At 42.4% G+C, this 21,570-nt stretch overlaps 1 protein-coding gene across 3 annotated transcripts in view; it reads right to left on the minus strand.

The window, feature by feature from the left end:
- Positions 1 to 8,486: 8,486 nt before the first annotated feature.
- Positions 8,487 to 21,570, minus strand: part of SMAD9 (SMAD family member 9) — a 75,536-nt gene continuing 62,452 nt past the window's right edge. For all 3 annotated transcript variants that reach the window (XM_055244536.2, XM_063618931.1, XM_063618932.1), the window contains 2 exons: positions 17,040 to 17,296; positions 8,487 to 12,437 (listed from right to left, as the gene is read on the minus strand). In XM_055244536.2, coding sequence (XP_055100511.1) covers positions 12,294 to 12,437; positions 17,040 to 17,296 — 401 coding nt within the window. In that variant the 3' untranslated portion in view covers positions 8,487 to 12,293. The remainder of the gene's footprint in view (positions 12,438 to 17,039; positions 17,297 to 21,570) is intronic.

The following is a 21,570-nucleotide window of genomic DNA, read 5'->3' on the forward strand; positions in this document are numbered from 1 at the left end:
AAATGAAGGAAACCAGCCAGTGTGGTGGCTCATACCTGTAATCCCAGCACTTTAGGAGGCCAAGGCAGGCAGATCACTTGAGCCCATGGGTAACATGGTGAAACCCTGTCTCTACAAAAAATACAAAAATTATCTGGGCATGGTGGTGCACACCTGTGACCCCAGCTTTTCAGGAGGCTGAGGTGGGAGGACTGCTTGAACCCAGGAGGTTGAGGCTGCAGTGAGCCCTGATCCTGCCACTGCACTCCAGCCTGGGTGACACAGCAAGACCCTGTCTCCATAAACAAAACAAAACAAATGAGGCAAACTGAGTGTTAGAGAGATCAATATTTTTCTAAGAAAACCTAAAATTGTCTGCCAGTATGGAAACTCAAGTTTGCTTCATAGCAGGGTGTGCTGAGACTCTTATTTTTGAGTTCCTCTTATACTTGCAGAGCTGGCCTTTTCTTTTTAAACTATCCATCATGACATGTACACCCTGCCTCTTGGGGTAGTTAGGTGAACCCTTTTGGCCAGGGAAATGCTTGTCCAAGAAAAAACAAGCATTGCTGTCTTATCTGGGTGCTCTTCTCTGGGTAACATGCCCAAATGATAGGTTACTGTGTCTCTATTTCTTCTTCACCTCTTTAATGCCAACAACAAAGAATCAATTGCCTTTTGCAGTTAGTCTCAGACATTTGCTACCTTTAATGAGTTATAAAGTCCACCCCGTATCTCACTTTCCTCAATATGTCCTGCTTTGTTAGCAACTGAAAGTCACTCTAGCCCCTGCCCAGGCCAGGCACTGCCCATTCTGAAGGGCAAGAACAACTTAGAACTGAGACATTCAGAGCAAATCTCAGGTGCCCAGTTTGGAGAGGATGGCTGAGTGCTGAGTGCTTTCTGAGCAGCAGATCTCCAGTCCCTGAGTGTCTCTCTGGCTATGTGCTGAAGGTCAGATGCTGGGACCACTGTGGCGACTATGCCAAGTGCAGCAGTGGCAGGATCGGCAGTGTCCTCAGAGGCCAGTGCTGCCTGGCTGCCTACACTGTGCCCTTGCTGGGAAATGTAATAACTCATCCCTAGTGTTAATAATAGTGATGCAGGATTTTTTGCTCCTTAATTCAGCTAAATCTGGGTTGTTGTCTCACAGCCAGGAAAAGTTAGGCACAAGGGCACATTGAAGGGTGAGGAGGGCAGAATTTATTAAGTGAAAAGAAAATTCTCACCAAAAAAGGGGGGAGGTCCCACCAGTAGGCTCTGACCTCACAAATTAAATACCAGGTCACCACAAACAAGCTGAAGAGACCAGGCTCCTCCCCTGCATAAGACATGAATTCCTGGTGGCTCCACCCCATTCCCTCAGTGTGCATATGAGCCCTTAGTCTGAGCCATTCCTTATTGATTTATTTCCCATATTGTGCACGTGTTAAGGGACAGAATTTTTCACCGTGGGCATGTTTGGGCAAGCCCCCTGTGCACAGTGACCTGGATGGGTCAGAGGTTCTCTGGGGACCCTTCCCTGTCTGCCTAGGCATTTGGCTCTCTCCTGCCTCTATCAATAGGAGGCAGGAATTGATGGGTTTATTTCTAGCAACCAAAATGGCAAGGCTTCTCACATGATCTTGGAAAAGGAAGTAAGAATTTTGAACAGAAATCTCTTAAATAGTTGACATACAGGCATAGCAAGCTGAAGAAGAAATTTTTTTTTTTTTTTTTTTTTTTTTTTTTTTTTTTTTTTTGAGACGGAGTCTCGCTCTGTCGCCCAGGCTAGAGTGCAGTGGCGCAATCTCGGCTCACTGCAAGCTCCGCCTCCCGGGTTCACGCCATTCTCCTGCCTCAGCCTCTCCGAGTAGCTGGGATTACAGGCGCCCGCCACCGCGCCCGGCTAATTTTTTTGTATTTTTAGTAGAGACGGGGTTTCACCGTGGTCTCGATCTCCTGACCTCGTGATCCGCCCGCCTCGGCCTCCCAAAGTGCTGGGATTACAAGCGTGAGCCACCGCGCCCGGCTGAAGAAGATATTGATCAGAACCAGAGTAGCAACCATATAATAAACTGCAGGTACTGCCTGTATTTTGTGATAAGCTGCTTACCTGAGACCTCTTGATGAACAGCAAGCAAAGTTTTATCAACACTCCGAACACCTGAATGATAGGCACAACTACAGGTTTGGCTACTGTTTCCGTGTGTTAGATAACTGAAAAGCCCTCAAAGCACAGTGGCTCAAATAACAACCTATTTTTTTCTTTTCTTTTTCCTCACACTCTTGTGGGTTGGCTGAGCTTAGCTGAGAGTTTCTTCTGGTAGTCTTGCTTGGGGTATCTCAGGAGGCCGCATTCAGATGGGAGTGTGGCTATGACTGGACAGTCAAGATGACCTCCCATCCTCCAGAGCTGGAGGCTTCAAACCAAAGGCCCCTGTGCAACTCCAACCCATGCTCAGTCTTTGTACTGCCATGAGCAGTAATTTTTACATTTTCAGTAATTAAATCGCTTTTACATTTTTTAATAGTTGAAAAAGAATTCAAAACAAAAATATTTTGTGATATGTGAAAATTATATGAAATTCAAATTTCAATGTCCACAAAGTTTTATTGGAACATAACCACGACCATGCTTATTCACTTATGTATTATTTACAGCTGCTTTTGCACTACAGTGGCAGCGCTGAGTGGTTGTGACAATCAGAGACCACATGGCCCACAAAGCCAAAAATATTTACTATCTGGGCCTTTAGAGATTCTGCTGGCCCCTTCTCCAGAGCCTCTGTGCATAGTCATCTCTTTTTTTTTTTTTTGAGACAGAGTTTTGCTCTCGTCGCCCAGGCTGGAGTACAATAGTGCGATCTTGGCTCACTGCAAACTCTGCCTCCTGGATTCAAGAAATTCTCCTTACCTCAGCCTCCTGAGTAGCTAAGATTAGAGGCATGTGCCACCACACCTGGCAAACTTTTTTTTTTTTTTTTGTATTTTTAAGAGACTGGGTTTCACCATGTTGACCAGACTGGTCTCAAACTCCTGACCTCAGGTGATCCACCTGCCTTGGCCTCCCAAAGTGCTAGGATTATAGGCATGAGCCACTGCATGTGACCCACAGACATCTCTTCATTCAGTAGTCTAGCATGGGGGCTTGCTCCCAAGAGTACTGTTCCAAGAAGACATGCCCCATTGTGCAAGTACTCGTTCAAACCTCTGCTTGCATAATGCTTGCTAACATGCCATTGGCCAAATTAGGTCACATAGCTAACCCAAAGTCATGTGGGTGGCCATCAACACTGGGATGTGTGTGGCTCGTTGGAGGTCACTGAAGTAAAACCTACCATAGTTACACAGTAAGTCAGTCAAATTCTTGGTTTATTGGACAGCTGACAGCTGTAAGAAGGACCCTATGTTAAAGGAAATGGATACAACCTAATAACATTAACAATAGATAATGGTTTTTAACCATTAACTTCCATTGATAATGGTTCTGATTATAGCGCAAGATAACTAGTGAAACGACAGCTCCCTTATCCCCTTTGCAGGGCATGCGACAGGGGTATGGCTCACTCTTTTGGTCTCCCTGTTGCTCAGACACCTAGGAGGAGCATGCAGACAGGCAGGTGCAGAGGCCGTGGGGAACGCTTCTGGGCTCTGACCTCACGGCAGCATCTAGGGATGGCTGGCTGTGACTCCCGAATCCCTAGTGGGCGTGTCTTACAGTGTGCTCTTTCAGCTTTGCCGTCTGCAGAAGGATTATGTTAATCAGCTCGATAGACCCTCTGCCTTATTGCAAGGGCAGTGGCCAGTGTGAAAGCTTTCTGTATCCCAAGTTCTTGCCCAGTGTACAAGAAGAATCGGATGGCACGAGGGCTTGAAGGATGACTGCAAGGTTTTATTGAGTGGTGGAGGCTCTCAGCGAGATGGATGCGGAACCGGAAGTGGGGGATGGAGTGGGAACGTGATCTTCCCCTGGAGTCCTGCTGTTCTCGGTAGACGTTCAGACGCCTCTTCCCTTCTCTGCTATGTCGCCCTGCCACTCCCGCTCTTGGTCACTCTCTGCCACTCTCTTTCTCTGCTCCTCTCCATGTCCAGCCACTTGTGTCTGTACCTGCTAAGGTCTCAGGTTTATAGGGCCATGGGATGGGGGCATGGCAGGCCAGAGTGGTCTTGGGAAATGCAACATTTGGGTGAGAAAACAGGAATCCCTGTTCTCACTTAGGTCTGTGGGCACAGGCCTGAGCGTGGAGCCCTCACCTGGGGACCCCACCCTTCTCTACCCAGCACTTCCCTGCCTCCCTCTAGTATCAGTAGTAGAGTCTTGTGATAGGCTGGATAATGGCCCCCCAAGATATCCTTGTACTAATTCCCAGGACTTGTTGATGTTGTCTTATGTGGCAAAAGGAACTTTGCAGAGGTGCTTAAGTTGAGGATTCTGAGATGGAGAGATCAACCTGAATTATCTGGATGGGCTCTAAATGTAATCACAGGTGTCCTTACAAGAGGAATGCTTGCTTACAGAAGAATAGGAGATGTGATGATGGAAGCAACAGGTTAGAGAGATTCAAGAAAAGCATAGCCAGCCAAAGGAATGCAGGCAGCCTCCAGAAGCTAAAAAAAAAAAAAAAAAAGAAAAGAAAAGAAAAAAGAAAAGCAAGAGAACGATTCCCCCTAGAGCTTCCGGAAGGAACTAGCCATGCCACCACATTGTCATTATCCCAGTGAGACAGATTTCAAACTTCTGGCCTCAAGAACTGTAAGGGTAAGAACTGTAAAATAAATTTATGCTGTTTTAAGCCACAAAATTTGTGGCACTTTTTTACAGCAGCAACAGGAAATTAATAAAAGTCTTCCAGTGGTAGGGGGTGAATCTCATTACGTTTCTAAGGCAAGCACTGCTTAGTATCTTGCCTATTTAAAAGATAAATTTAGCTAGTATAAACAATAGTGACCAACTAGATTGTATGCTATAATACTTGTAAGAAAAATGATTGCATACTCTTTGTTTTCTTGTTTGTTTTGAGACAGAATCTCACTCTGTTGCCCAGGCTAGAGTGCAGTGGCACAATCTTGGCTCACTGCAACCTCCACCTCCCGAGTTCAAGCTCTTCTCGTGCCTCAGCCTCCCGAGTAGCTGGGACTACCGGCACACACCACCACACCCAGCTAACTTTTGTATTTTTAGTAGAGACGGGGTTTTGCCATTTTGGCCAGACTAGTCTCGAACTCCTGACCTCAGGTAATCCACCCGCCTCGGCCTCGCAAAGTGCTGGGATTACAGGCATGAGCCACCGCGCCCAGCCAACTGCATACTCTGAATCAAAAAACCATTTCCCTCAAGTTAGAATATGCGATATTTATTGTACATTGAGTGCCCTCTGCTGCTTACCCAAAGCTTTCTAAACTTCAACCAAACTCTTAGAGATAAAGCTTATAAGCAGTGGGACGATTTGGAGCCTTAAACTCCCAAATTCTGAGATGTCTTCCAACACAATTTTCCAAAGCAATCTGTAGCATGCCTGGGGCAAGAATAGGGGGATCATGATTCAGGGGGACCCAAGGAGGGTCTATCATAGACTGTTGCTTTTTAAAGTAATTAGTAGCAATGCTTTAAATTGTCATTGTAGATTTAAGAACCTGTGGTCCAAATTCTCAGTTTAGTATGCAAAACCCTTTACCTCCAAGCTCCTGCCTATTTCTGCCTCTCTCCTTTATGTCAAGCTATCATGATTTACATGGTATAATGCCAGTGGATCATTGTTTCACAAAAGTTCTTTCCATTCCTTTTAATTCTTTTCCACTCCTTCAGCAAGTTAAAGAGCCCTCTCTTGTCCTTCAGCACTGAGCTTTGTATTTCCTTTTTATGCCAAACCAGGAGAAACAAATAGGAACTTTGCCAACTTTTGTTTGCAAACGCCTTTCATAGTAATCTATAATCTCACAAACTCCCTTAGAAAAAAATCATCAATTTAACTTTTTTTATGGTGTATGAAATGATTTTAAGTTTAAAATATTTTATTGCATATCAGCATGTTTTCAACATTGTACTGTAATCATTTCAGTATACCCTTCAATATTTATTAAGACAAATTTCACTTTCCACATTCATTTACTGGTGGGCTATATTTAATTTGTTTTAAAATAATTGGGTCAAGAAAAGCAAGTGTGTTAACAAATGAACTATAAAATGGTATTATATTTAGCTTGAAGACTGAATGTATAAGGAAGTATATACTGTTATGGCATCAAAAAAGACAAAACACTTTTACAGCATGATGTTTGGAATATTTGAAATTATGCTTAAATATCAGTGGATTATTTTGATAATTTTTATTTATTTTTAATTTTTTATTTTTTTGAGACAGAGTCTCGCTCTGTCACCCAGGCTGGAGTGCAATGGCACGATCTTGGTTCACCACAACCTCCATCTCCTGGGTTCAAACGATTCTCCTGCCTCAGCCTCCTGAGTAGCTGGGATTACAGGCGCCCTCCACCATGCCCAGCTAATTTTTGTATTTTTAGTAGAGACGGGGTTTCACCATGTTGGCCAGGCTGGTCTTGAACTCCTGACCTCAGGTGATCCACCCACCTCGGCCTCCCAAAGTGCTGGGATTACAGGTGTGAACCACTACTCCTGGCCTATTTTGATAATTTTTAGGCTTTTCCTTCCTAAATGATGAGACTAGAGAGAAGTTGGCCTGCCACTTGCAAGCGTTCTCTCCAAATAACACATTGCAGGTGTGAATTGTTTGGCTTAAAAACCAAACTGAATATAATTTTCCTTATATTTACTCAATTTAACATTGGCATTTAGATTGAGTGGCCATACCTAACATTTTTATCAGATGCATGCAAATAATGGAACCAGCAGTGATCATGCAGAGGTAAACTTTCAGAATTAGTGTCTGTTAACTTGGTGTTATAACATCAAAATTCTTTATGCTTGTCATACTCAAATTCACATTGTGAAAATAAATGCTCAGAATAAAAGCAATTTTACTGTTTAATTGCTAAAGCTACTTTTCCTTGCTACTGCTATGCAGCTGGATAACTATTTCCAAACTGAATCACAAGCATGCTTTTCTGATCCCTATCTGCTGTGCATGGTTACGTGATATGCAGTTGGAGGCTTGCAATGCCTTTTATTTTGAAAGGAGAAGCTAAATACTTTGATATTTTTAAAGGAAGAGTTAAAAACAACTACCATTTCTGCCTTTACAACGTGATCCCCAAAAGCCTCTCTAAACAAACAGTAGCTGGGAAATGCTGAAAATGAATAAATAGAATCCCTGTCCTTAAAGACATCCCAGCCTGGCAGAGAGATGGGTAAGTAAACAGTGTGGTGCAGGAACTGATACTGACCATCAATGGGCACAAAGTATTATGGGAACACAGACAGCAGGCACTAACCTGCTTTAGGAATGCCCAGGATGATTTACTAAGAGAACTGACATTAAGGATGGCAGAAGGATGACCTTGGATCGGCCCAGAAGCCTTCCCCGGTACTCTCCCAGGGCCTAATGTAGATGTCACTCGGTGGTCCCAGCGGCTTGTCACAGCTGACAGCACACTCTTATTATTGGCTTACTTGTTCATCTTTCTCCACAAAATGGTAAGCTCCTTAAAAGTAGGAACTTTTGTCATTGTATCTACAGTGCCTGCTGATGCATAAGAACTATCTGATAAGTAAAGGTAAGGAGTCTAGGATGAGGAAAATACTTCTTCTCTAAGACGGGCTAATGTTTAAAGACAGTATTTTATGTCTATACCATGATATGTTTAAAGAATGTGTATCCGTGTTTGAAATGCCAATACCAAATATTAGATGCAAGCACAGGGTCAGGAACCGTGGGAGATGCAGAGACAAACAAGACACAATCACTGCTCTCCAGAAACTTACAGTGTAAACTGGAGGCTTCATGGTCCCCACCAGGATCTAAACTGGCACATCTTTCATGTGTTTATATTTTGGAGTTCCACAAAACACTTTTTTTGAATATAGAGCTCCATTTCGTTAAAAAAATTGACAACTCTGATCAAGTAAATAAGAAAGCTGCTTTATAGGTATAGAGTTTCCCCTTCCTTTTTAAGATTAGAAGGAAATTTAGATGAATGAAAGGAATTAAGAATTTACATTTTTAGATGTGTTCATATTTCTTTGGATTTCATCTTAGTTCTTCCTCACCAGTTGCCTTTTAGCACCTTTCTAACAGGCAATCTGTAGCAATGTACAGATGTTTACAATAATAAAAGTGCTCATTCTTTCCTATATACTGCAATATCACGTATTGCAGTATTCTACATATATCCTTTCTAAAGTTACTGTGAAGTATCTTCAAGATCTGTACTTCATGACGGTTATTCTAAGGTGTTTAATTCAAAACCACTACCTAATTTCTCTATAGCATGTGGAATTTAACATCCCATTTTCAAAATAGAATGGTTTAAAATTAATTGACTTAAGGAGCTGCAGACCCACATACAGTGAATCTTCTATGAGGTTTACAGGAAAAATGAGCCAAAAGACATATAGGTACACTATTCTTTATTATAAACAATCAGATAACAGTATAAGTGTGCATTTGATGGATAACCGAAGCCAAGTTATTATAATAGAAAGCATGACTTCACTCAAATAGAAAGTTTCTTTGTTGTTGTTAATCTGTTTTACATTAATTTGAATTTAATATATGCTAGGATCACCTAAACTTGTCACACAGTTCTGCTATTAAAATCGTAACAGGGAAAGACAAAATGTGAAATGCATGTTATATTTTGCTTTATTTGTTGAATATATATATGTATATATATATACACTAAATATTTGGGACACATTCAAAGTTAAGCAGGTGCTTACAGTCTATCAAGTAATATTTATGAAATGTTTTTGTTGCTGTTTTTTTGCTGTTATGGGAACATCCAAATCCTTAGAAGACAATAAAAATGAGGATTCTAAATGCTAGGTGGTTGGCTAACTTTTCCTGATTTATACTGAGTGTAAAACAAAACAAAACATAAGGTATATGTGTTAAGTAGTGACATCTTTATAGTTCCAAAGCACTTGCAGCTATTAAAATATCATCTAGCTAAAACAAACTTTTCACAATTTTTTAACAGAAAAATAATAAACCAACAACAAAAACTGATCAATGTTCTGGGTCTTGTGAGCAGACCAAAACGTTACTACAGTGTTCTCTATTGTGTGATCCTTGTCCGTGGCAACCTTAAACGTGTAGTGCTGATGTATTTATAGGCTTAGCATGTCTGCTTTATTAGTTATCCTGGAAAGAATGCTATTCAGTTTTTTTTTTATTGTCTACATCAAGGAATGAATGCTAAATGAGCACATTTAGAAGCCTGAAGTCAAATACTGCATTTATTTTTTGAAACTCTTGGTAGCAAAAGAAAAAGCTGATTAAAATATGATTGTGTTACAATGACTAAAGGGTTAACTTCTCATTAATTCTAAATTCTTCAAAATTTACAAGCATCTTAATAAAGGCTTTTGATGAGACATGACTGGTGATGATCATATGTGCCAATTTAATAATTTATTTGTCACAGAAAATTCAGATTCACTGCAATATTGGGTTCTGGCTTCCCAAAGCTGCGGGGAAATACAAGTTTTTTGTTTCTTGATTGTTGTTTAGAGACAGGGTGTCACTTTGTCACCCAGGCTAGAATGAAGTTGTATGATCATAGTTCACTACAGCCCTAAACTCCTGGGCTCAGGTGATCCTCCCGCCTTGGCCTCCCAAAGTGCTGGGACTACAGGAATGAGACACTGCATCCAGATTTTTTTTGTTTTTAATGTCATTTATGAGCCACCAGTTTAGATTGATTCTGTAAAGCTGTAAGATTACCAGAGGAGGCCGGGCACGGTGGCTCACGCCTGTAATCCCAGCACTTTGGGAGGCTGAGGTGGGCGGATCATGAGGTCAAGAGATAGAGACCATTCTGGCTACCATGGTGAAACCCCGTCTCTACTAAAAATATAAAAATTAGCTGGGCGTGGTAGCCTGTAGTCCCAGCTACTTGGGAGGCTGAGGCAGAAGAATCAATCGAACCCGGGAGGCAGAGGTTGCAGTGAGCCAAGATCATGCCACTGCACTCTGGCCTGGTGACAGAGCAAGACTCCGTCTCAAAAAAAAAAAAAGATTACCAGAGGATAAGTTAGTTAGATAGCTGGTAGAGAGATCACGAAAGCTATGTTTGATCTCTGGAGCAAAAACTGTGTTGAAGTTCTCCCATGGAATGGTTCCCATATGAGATTCACCATATTAATGCCTTTTCCAAGAAAAGGGGAGATGGAGAATTATTGGAAAATAGGGAAGAAAGGGGAGAAAAAAACAACTTTGAGACATGGAAGAAAAGTAGCATTTATACAAGGAATCCATTACCTGACTTTGCAGAAGAGTAAGGAAATAAAAATTTCAAAACAGAGATAAGAAATCAATTACATTCTTTCAAGCAAAAGATAGGTTGCATTATTTTGTTTTGTTTTAAAAGTTCTGAAACATGAAGACGTCTGTACAGATTCACTATTAGATTCTCAGCTCCATGAGGGCTAGGACTGTCTCTTATTTACATTTGATTCTACAGTACCTAACACTGTACCTGACACCTATAGGTAGGTGCACAATACATAGTTGACGAACCAATAAACTACAGATTTTTCTATACACTACATGGGCCATATATTACATTTGTCAATGTAAAATGTAATAATTCTTTTCTATGGTGTATATATGAAAGTTTCTATTAGATAACACTAGTCATTATAAGAGGTGACAGTAGTAGCTCAATCATATATCTTTCTCACATGATCATTTCTACCTTGAATACAATTTAATTAGAAAAACTACCATGTGCACTAATGCTAGAAAGAGTTGAGATAAAATGTATAAATGAAGAAACTTCTTGGATTACTGAAGTGCTGTCTGTTACAAGCATTAACTGCCATCTTAAATTGTACATTTTTAAAGAGGGTATGAAATATTTTTCCAAGCAATGCAGTGTTTAGTGCATGGCAAGTATATACATGAAAGTACCTAGAAATTTGGGGGATTTTCCTCCCTCATCTGAAGTAAAATAAGAATAGGTTTTTAATATTGTGTATATTTTTAAAAGATGTCTTATTATTCAGTACCGCTGTTCCCCAGAAATTACAGATGATTATGAAATTATTATCACTTTCCTTGGGAATTTATTTCCAGGTATGAGACTTTAGATAATCACTAGAGACACCAGGTTAAATAACTCATTGATCCAATAATGTATCTAGATTTTCTCAAAGTCTTTACTGTTGCTTTAGTAATCTGCAAAGAGTTAATATTTGCCAAGAGGCAGGAAAACGTGGCAAAAGAGTGCCCTTCCCAGGAGACTGGAACGTGGGAAATGAGAAAGTGTAAGTCGATGTGTGACGCTTTTCTCCAGCCTTTGGTTTCACCTGCTTCTTGACACAGGACTGAAACACAAGCTATTCTGGCATGCTGTGCAGACTCAAAGTTTGCAGGACTGCCTGACATGAACACCCAGGACGACAGGAACCTGGTCTCCTCTGTGGAAAGCAGGAGTCTTCCCTGGGTGGCTCTGGGACCAAGTTCTGGTCTTATCTTGTAATTTGGGAAACAGCATTTCATGCTATTTTCATATTTATTTTCCCATATTAGACTCTGTTTTACAGTGGTAGGCTGAGGGAACACGACTTTTGGCTTCACAGTTTTTTTTCTTTTCCGATCACAGTTTAACATGTACCACTGATAAGAGCACGGGAGCCCAGCTATAGGTATGTCAACCTTAGAAATAAAGTTTCTATGGCCTATCTCATTAATTTATTGTATAAGTTTGTTTTTTTTTTTCTTGCCAATAGCACTAAAAGTGACATCATTTAAACTGTAGGGGTTTCACTTCTTTGTTTCATCTGAGTGATATTTGCTCTAGTGCTGCTAATACCTGACTTTTGCTGTATAAACAGTTTCAGTGTTTCTGTGAGGCCACACAACATGCTTTATAATGACGCGGCTGACTAAAGCTGCCTTTTATTCTGCTAACACCCTTCAAATACTGTTGACAATATTGCCTCTCAATTGTTTCCTCCCACAAAATCTGCTGCTTATAGCACAGGCACCAAGGGCCTGCTTTTCCAATTGCACCGTACTGGCATCAGGTTAACAAGAAAGCACAAAACAAATGGTGATTAAAAAAAATAAGAACAGTATACATTCTATGTATTTACACATGTTTTTAGAAACTTCAGTTGCAAATCTGAAATGATACAAGCCACTCCCTGCAATAGCCTCTATCCTATGGAAATGCAGCTTAAGACATGACCGTTAAGACACTGAAGAAATGGGGTTATGTGGAGAGCCCATCTGAGTCAGAACTTTGTCCAGCCACTGCAGTGGCCCATGAAGATGAATCTCAATCCAGCAGGGGGTGCTGGTGACATCCTGGCGATGATACTCGGCGCCCCAACCCTGAAAAACAAGAAAGGAGCTGAGTGATGGTGCCACACTTACACTCGGCCTCCAGAGCCCCAGGCAGAGCTCAGGGGGGCGCAGGGCCCACACCCCAGCGTAGCTCCTGAGACCTGAGAGGGAGACAACATGGCCTCTACCTTCCTGTAAACACAGGTCAACTCTCGCACCAACCAGATGCCTTCCGACGAATCCAAATCAGTGCGTTCCCTCAGGGTTCACAACTGAATACTCGGATCTAGAGAGGTTCTGGCACTCCAGTCACATGGGAAGCACTGAAAAATCATTTTCCCTTCCACAAAGGAAGAAACTTGACCTTTTGTTCACCCCTTCATACCCAGGACAGCTTCTTGCACAAAATGGTTACTGCAGACCAGTGACTGGACCTGAAAGCAGTCAAGACAGAACTGGAAGGCGCTCTTGGTTTTTCAGGGCTCATAATCAAAGCTTGTGTGTTCTCTCTCTATCTCTCTCTCTCCAGTTCACCTGGCAATTTCCCTTTTATCACCATTCAAAGAGAGACAGTAAAAATTAGAAAAGAAAATTTGCATATTTTTCTCTATATGTTATGTATCAATGAAAGGATATTTAAAAATGAAGGGAGATCACAGCCAAGTATATCAGTCTGTGACTGGGAGCAGTGATTCTCTGTAGTTTTTTTAAACTTGGATTTCAACACAACCATGCTGCCTGATCACATTTTACTTTCATGACTGAGAATCTCAAGTGGACCTGTGATGTCCCCGGCAGTCACAACCCCCCCCAGTCCCTTCTCTCATGTCCCCCTCCTAGGTGATCGCTCCTCTCCACTAAAACCTCCAACCCCTTTTTCCCTGTCCATACCTGCAACTGATAGATTTATTTTGTATTTTAATTAGAAAAATGAATACATCAGAAATAAGAGTTTCCACAGAACCTGCATCCACATACTTGGCCTTTCAACCTCTTACCACAGATTATTTGTGTTTCCAAATAAGCTGGTCCACCCATTGATGCACTCTCAGACCTGCCTTCCCAGAGACATGATTCCAGCAAATCTTCCCCTTCTCTCCTGCAATCTTTTGCGTCTACCATATCATTCCCGTCAACATATAAACACACTGAAATATCTTCCATCTTCAAAATACTTCTCCACCCCCAACAGCTACTGCCCTATGTTTTTATCCCCTTTCTGGCAAAAACCCTCAGAAGAGTCATCCATACTAGCCGTCTCAATTTGTCTCCTTCCATTCTCTCTTAAATCCATTCTGATCATCATTTCACCCCAGCCGCCAACAAAACTTTTCTTGTCAAGATCAAAAAAGGCCTTCATATTGTTAAAATGAATGATCAGCTCTCAGCCTTTGCGTTACGTGGGCAGCATTTGATTTAGTTCATCACATCCTCTCATCAATGCACTGTCTTTTCTTGGCTTCCAAAGCACCACACTTCTTGGTCTTATTACTACCTCAGTGGTTGGTCTTTCTGTTTTCTTTGCTGATTCTGTCCCTTCTGTCCCATCTTTAAATGTTGAAGTGTCCCAGGGCTCAGTCCTAGAGACCCCTTTCTTATTTATTTTATTTTAATTTTTTTGAGATGGAGTCTGGCTCTGTCACCCAGGCTGGAGTGCAATGGTGCCATCTCAGCTCACTGCAACCTCTGCCTCCGAGGTTCAAGCGATTCTCCTGCCTCGGCCTCCCAAGTGCTGAGATTACAGGCACGTGCCACCACGCCTGGCTAATTTTTGTATGTTTAGTAGAAATGGAGTTTTGCCTTTTGCCATGTTGGCCAGGCTAGTCTTGAACTCCTGACCTCAAGCGATCCACCCACCTTAGCCTCCCAAAGTGCTGGGATTACAGGCATAAGCCACCACGCCCGGCCCTTCTCAGTTTAAACTCAAACCTTTGGTGTTCTCATCCAGACTTAGAGAGTTAAATACGGTCCCTTTGCAGACAACTCCCAAATTTGTATTTCAAGCCCAAACCTCTCTCCCCGAATCCAGACTCTTACATGGAACTGGCTACTCAGCAACTCCACTTGAATGCGACAGCCATCTCAATACACCTGCGTCTTCTCCATATTGATTGAAGGCAACTAACTTCATCTTCCTCTTTTTCTCCCACGCCTGATCCGCCTTCACAATTCAGAATCCTTCCACTTCTCACAGCTGTACTGGATCCCTCCAGGTGAGGGCGACTCTCACCTGACTATTACAACAGCCTCCTAACTGGTTTCCCCACTTGCAACTTTGCCTGTATAATATCTATCCTCCACACAGCAGGCAGGGCAATCCTTTAAGAATAGAAGCTAGACCATGAAAATGCTCTGCTCTGACCCCTGCAAAAGCTCGCCCCCTCTTTAGAGTGACCGCTAAACTCCTAGCAGTGGCTCAGGAGGCCTTGCTGTGGTTCCCTGCGGCTGCTCTCATCTCACTCCCCCTGCTCATTAGGCCCCAGCCACACCGGCCTGTCTGCTCTTCAGAGTTCCCAGGTGCATCCTGTTGCCTTGCTCTCCCCTCTGCTTCTGCTCTTCCTCCAGGGGTCCCTGGGCCTAGCTCCACATCTCCTTCCAATCTCTGCTGACCTGTCACCTTTTCAGTGAGGCCCACCCTGATGTGCAGATGACTCCACTGCCCCCATGCTCCAATTCCCTTCACCCTGCCCCCGGACTTTCTCTTTCCATCCTTCTTCTGTGTTTTGGCCGTTGTTTATTATCCGTCTCTCCTTCCTAGAATACTGGTTTCCTGAGGGCAGAGATCTGCAAGTAAACATTGGTATGTCCCACGTGCCTGGCCTGCACATGGCAGGTGCTCAAAAAACATTTGTTGACTGACTGAATGAGTCCTAGAATCAGTAAAAATCAGAGCTGAAAGAAACCTTAAAGAGATCTGATCCATTAGCCCAGTGGTAGCTACAGCTGCTCATCTCAAATGTTAAAAAAAATGATCTACAGTTATATTTACTATGTATTTATTTTAAAAGTTCCTGCAGTATTAGGAACAGTTTGTCTTCTGTGCCAATTGTGTAGCTTTATGAATGTAAATGCTGCCTATCTGAGCAATGTATCTAGTTATTAGGAAAATCAGATTTCTATATAAGCTTATATTTAATTAGAGTGAAATAATTACCTATGATATTGGCATTTCATCCTAATTTTAAAAACACAGACCTGGAAAAAAAACAACAACTGTATGATTCAAATGATGCCCTCTGCCGTTTCTAAAGCAACAGAACATTTGAAAAGATTTCAAAGTTATTTGTTAATATAACTTTATAATATATGCTTTTAAAACACTAAATTTGAATGAAACTGCTTTGTCACCATGAAAGAGAAATAATTTCAAGCAGCTGTTTTTTTTAAATTGGAAACTATATTGTTCTTACTTTTTAAATAATTACTAAAATGATAAAATAATAAAAACATAATTTGAGTATAGAAAAATTATTTGTCACGGTAATTTTAAAGTGCTAATAAAATTTACTTTGAAAAAAATGCCTGGAACAAGCCATGCTGATTCCTTGGATGGAATCATGGCAGTATGAAAACTGTCACACATACCCCGATACTTTGATAAGCCCAGATTTTGAAATATTACTGATTTGCGAGTACTTTGCAACAGATAAAATAGCAGGTGATGAAACTGAAGGCTTTCGCTTCCATATACAAGCCCAGTTGTTTTTCCTTCCCACTAAGAAACTTCCTTGGTTCTCCAGCCTTCATAGCAACCTTAATAAGATTCAATATGAGAAATTCAACAAATATTCATCAACAGAACATATACTACTCTCAGAATTAATCACACTCACCTCATGTTTCTATTCCAAATTGTTTATACCTTTATAACACTACTTAATTTATTATCTTGCATTAGAACCAATCCTGCCTATTTTTGTAGCTTATTCATAAACATTATCTCCTCCATGTGCCTGTATGCTTTCTAAGAGTAAGGAGAGTATCTTACTGAATTCAGATAAATTCACCAACATTCACTGACTGATAACAGTGCTTGGCAATTCGAAGGATGGAAAAATCTCTGTTGCACTAGTCCTGTGAAATTACTGTTGTTACTTTATCATCTGCATTAAAAACAATCAGATAGCCACCTTGTTTTTCCTCAAAAGCAATGTGTAAGAATTTTCATACAATTGCTAAACAAGACAGTTTATACTCAAAGAGGAACTCCTCCTAAAAACAATAGAACTCAGAAAAATTGGTTCTGGGCCGGGCGTGGTGGCTCACACCTGTAATTCCAGCACTTTGGGAGGCCAAGGTGGGCGGATCACAAGGTCAGGAGTTCAAGACCACTCTGGCCAATATGGTGAAACCCTGTCTCTACTAAAAATACAGAAATCAGCCAAGTGTGGTGGTGCGTGCCTTATAGTCCTAGCTACTTGGGAGGCTGAGTAGGAAAATTGCTTGAACCCAGGAGGCAGAGGTTGCAGTGAGCCAAGATCATGCCACTGCATTCCAGCCTGTGTGACAGAGTGAAACTCCAACTCAAAAAAAAAAAAAAAATTGGTTTTGTCTATCTGAATTGACCACAGAACTGCCACAGCAGTCAGGGTGCTTTTTTGTTTTGTTTTTCGCTGAACATTTTATAATGTGATAGCAAGCACTCCTTACCTTAACAAAACTCATCCGGATAGTGCACATCTTGGTCAGTTCATACACGACTTCAAAGCCGTGGTGAACTGACTGGGCCAGGAGCTGAGCGAAGAGCTGGTTGTTGAAGACCTTGAGGCTGCAGCCGCTGGGGATCTTGCAGACGGTAGCTGGGTGGAAGCCGTGTTGATAGTTGCAGTTCCGGCTCTGCACAAAGATGCTGCTGTCACTCACGCACTCGGCATACACCTCTCCCCCGACGTAGTACAAGTGCACACCTGCAGACACAAAAACACAGCCTTCCTTCACATGCCCTTTCATAGCATGCCTCTCCCACTGATTCCTGAAACCCTAGGAGATGTGACTCTCCCCTGTCAGGTTCATTGTCAGATCACTGATCAGATGAATGAGATGTGTGACCTAAATGCCACCTAGTTTAATTATAATCTGTGCTTTTTCCACAAATCCATTTAAAAGTGGATCGCGGCTGGGCGTGGTGGCTCACGCCTGTAATCCCAGCACTTTGGAAGACCGAGGTGGGCAGATCATTTGAGGTCAGGAGTTCAAGACTAGCCTGGCCAACATGGTGAAACCCCTTCCCTACTAAAAATACAAAAGTTAACCAGGCATGGTGGTGGGCACCTGTAATCCCAGCTACTCGGGAGGCTGAGGCAGGAGAATTGCTTGAACCTGGGAGGCAGGGGTTGCAGTGAGCCAACGTAGCGCCACTGAACTCCAGCCTGGGTGACAGAGCGAGATGTCATCTCAAAAAAATAAATAAAAATAAATAAAAAAATAAAAGTGGATTGCAACCCATGTTAACAATCACTCCCAAGAACCAGTCAGTAAGGTCTCATATACTATTCCTCCCATCACTCCTGTTTATTTGTTTCAAAAATAAGGTTTTATGATATTAGAAAAGAAGTGAATATATCACGCAAAAAAATCAAATAATCCTTCATGTACATACACACATTTTATTTTTTATTTTTTTTGAGACAGAGTCTCACTCTGTCGCCTAGGCTGGAGTGCAGTGGCACGATTTCGGCTCACTGCAATCTCCGCCTCCCTGGCTCAGGTGATTCTCCTGTCTCAGCCTCCGGAGTAGCTGGGATTACAGGTGCCCACCACCACAGCTGGCTAATTTTTGTTTTTTAGTAGAGACGGGGTTTCACCATGTTGGCCAGGCTGGTCTCAAACTCCTGACCTCAAGTAATCCACCAGCCTCAGCCTCCCAAAGTGCTGGGATTACAGGCATGAGCCACCACACCCAGCCCACAAATTTTAAAATTTAAAACTGGACACAGCTAATATCATGAAAATGTTACTTAAGTGCACATATTAAACCCACCTCAGGGGAAACAATAAAAGACACTTAAAAAATTTACCAACACTTATAAATCTGTTTCTCTTAACAAATACCTCAGAGACCTATTTCATTTAAGTTTGTCATCCACTAATATAAATCATATAAATAATGTCTATTTTTATTTGTGAACAGTGAAATTTCTACCACATTTTCAGATACAGTAATATAAAAACTCATAAGCAAAATATAGCCTGTATCACTTTATCTAATATTCTTGGAATTAAAGTTCAAAAGAGCATCTTGAGGCTGGGTGCTCACGCCTGCAATCCCAGCGCTTTAGGAGGTCAAGGTAGGTGAATCCCTTGAGATCAGGAGCTCGAGTCTAGCCTGGCCAATACGGTGAAACCCTGTCTCTACTAAAAAATACAACAATTAGCTGAACGTGGTGACACACGCTTGTAATCCCAGCTACTTGGGAGGTGGAGGCTGCAGTGAGCCGAGATCACGCCACTACTGCACCTCCAGACTGGGCAACTGAGTGAGAGTCCAAAAAGAAAAAAAAAGAAAAGCATCCTGAGAATGTTGCTGCTCATGCTGATTTCCATTCCAAATTAAATTTCAGTTGATCCTTTCCCTCTAAATGTCTGGGTTTGAGATTTAATATAAATGTACAGCAAGGGACTGATGTTAGAAAAAAATGAAGAAATTCTAGTCTAGTGAATATTAAATATCAGAACAATTTTACTCCCACTTTTGATGGGGAAAAAAGTCTCCAGCACTAGAAGTCAATGTGATTATACATATGATCACTATGCAGTTAAAAGGTGTTTGTAGAAACAACCCAGAATATACTTATATATTTGAGGTCTCCTCAAAATGAAATTGTGAAACTTTTAAAGAACAGAACTCACAGCTTCCAGGGCTGCTCAGGGCCCCATGTGCATGACTCTGAATCTAGCAAACATTACTGACGTAGCTGCTGGGAGTTTCTTTGTTAGGTCCTAAGTAGCACTTGAGGCAGTTCTGCATTACATGTGATTACATCCCACCATATTTATTGTTTCCTTTTCCCTTAATAAAATTTTAGAAAAGAACAATTTTGAGTAGTACGTATCCCAACCACATCACTCTGAAGAAACTGAGCCAGGGTCACACAGCTAAAGCACCGCCCTGGATATCCAGGCCACGAGTGTCCTGTCACTGCCTCTCCTCTTCCTCAGCCAGAGACTGGCTCCCCTCCTCCGCTTCCCTCAGCCTTCCTCTCCCTCCTCTATCTCATCACTGTTATTCACTCTTCTGAATGGCCTTGGGCCCCAGGGCCTAGGTGGTGGTGCCAGGGGGCAGAAGGATGGTCCTAACTGGCTGAGAGAGTTACTTGGCTGGACCCTCACGATCATAAAGAGAACCCCAGGCCAGGGCAAAATGCAAACACCGCCTCCTACAACAACCCCTGTGGGCTCCAAAGGGGAAAGTCCTGCCTTGTGGGGGTGGGCAGAGGTTTTTTCAAGAGGGAAAGCAGGTGAAGGAGCCAGAGTGGAGCTGCTAAGGATTAAGTCGGTATGTGAATGGAATGACCTTCAAATATATAATCCTCTCAAAACCTATTACATAAGATAAATATGATTTTTTTGTTATCTGAGTCTGTAATCTATCTTTAGGGGTTGGTTTTCAATCCTGTTCAGGTCATCTGCAACCACAGTCCACTTTGGCAAAGCCACCAGCGCAGAGAAGAGCCTGGGCAGGTAGGCAGTCATCTAGCATCCAGAGAGAGAAGAGCAGAGCCAACGGGACCAGCATGCAGGGCCTGCCCAGAAACACCAGGAAAGGGTGGAACCCAGCCTCAGGGTGAGGGAGGCCAGATTCTGGCTAGAGACACCAGCATCTGAGGAGGAGTCAAGTAGGCCAACAATGTTATTTGCATCCATTTGGTAGGCCAGAATAGTAGCTTTAAACGCTAGTGTCAGATTCAAGATCACCAGAGTAGAGCAGTGGTTCTTAAACCTTAGCTTGCACTAAGACCACTTGCAGGGCTTATTAAAACAGAACATTACTTCAGCAGGTCCAGGGTGAGGCCGGGTGACCTGCACTTTTTTTTTTTTTTTTTTTTTTGAGATGGAGTTACCCTCTTGTCGCCCAGGCTGGAGTGCAGTGGCACAATCTCGGCTCACTGCAACCTCTGCCTCCGGGTACAAGTGATCCTCCTGCCTCAGCCTCCCGAGTAGCTGGGATTACAGGCGCCTGCCACCACACCTGGCTAATTTTTTGTATTTTTAGTAGAGGTGGGGTTTCGCCATGTTGGGCAGGCTGGTCTCGAACTCCTGACCTCAGGTGATCCACCTGCCTCGGCCTCCCAACGTGCTGAGATTACAGGCGTGAGCCACCACGCCTAGCCAGTGATATTCCTTTAAAACGGTACAGGAAAAGCATGAACATGTCCAGATTTTACTGCAGCCTACATTCTGACAGTTCTGTATGAAATGCTTAAAAGAGACATCACGCCTATTATTGTTGCAATCAAATATGCCATTAATATGTTCATTATTGTAATTAAGTAGCATTAGAAGTGGAAGGAAAAGCTAGTGTTACAATCCTGCGGCCTGTTCTAACTCCTAGCAATAAGGAATAAATGCCCCAAAGGAAGTACTGCCTGAGACCATAAAGAGAACGCTGGCAATGCGGCCCTCAAGCAAGTTCCACCCACATCTTGGGCTCTGCATCTGCTTGGGCTGTGTCTTTCTTTATCTGAACTTCCCATTTGTGTGTGATTGCCACCCACTTTTTATGGGATCAGGGAGTGTGAAGTCCTGTGTTGTGGTTAATGAGGACCAGAGGAACCTGGGGTTTAATTTGGGTTTGCTGGGTCGAACTACAAAAGTGTGTCCTCTTTTAATCCTCTTCTGTTGTCTTGAGTGACAGGAAATGACTGGAAAGAGGGCAGGTTGGGCAGGCTGGTGAGACTGTGCCAATCTCTGGAACCTACTAACGGAGGAAGAAGTTGGTGTCCCAAAGTAGAAGGAAGGTGCAGGGATACCCTCCTTACTAGGAGGGAGGCAAAAAGATCACCATAAAAGGCAGAGTGTCCTGCACAGAAGACGCCGAAGCCTCTCCACTCCTCTTAGGACAAAACCTAAATGTCCCAGCACAAGCGCAACGCCTCCTCTCGAGTTTGTAATTAATCTTCCCCTTGCCTTTGTTGCCTTTTCTTCTGCACAGCTATTTTAGAAGCTTTAAGAAAATATATAT

The sequence above is a fragment of the Symphalangus syndactylus genome, chromosome 15 (genome assembly GCF_028878055.3).
Source record: "Symphalangus syndactylus isolate Jambi chromosome 15, NHGRI_mSymSyn1-v2.1_pri, whole genome shotgun sequence".
Taxonomy (NCBI): Eukaryota; Metazoa; Chordata; class Mammalia; order Primates; family Hylobatidae; genus Symphalangus; species Symphalangus syndactylus.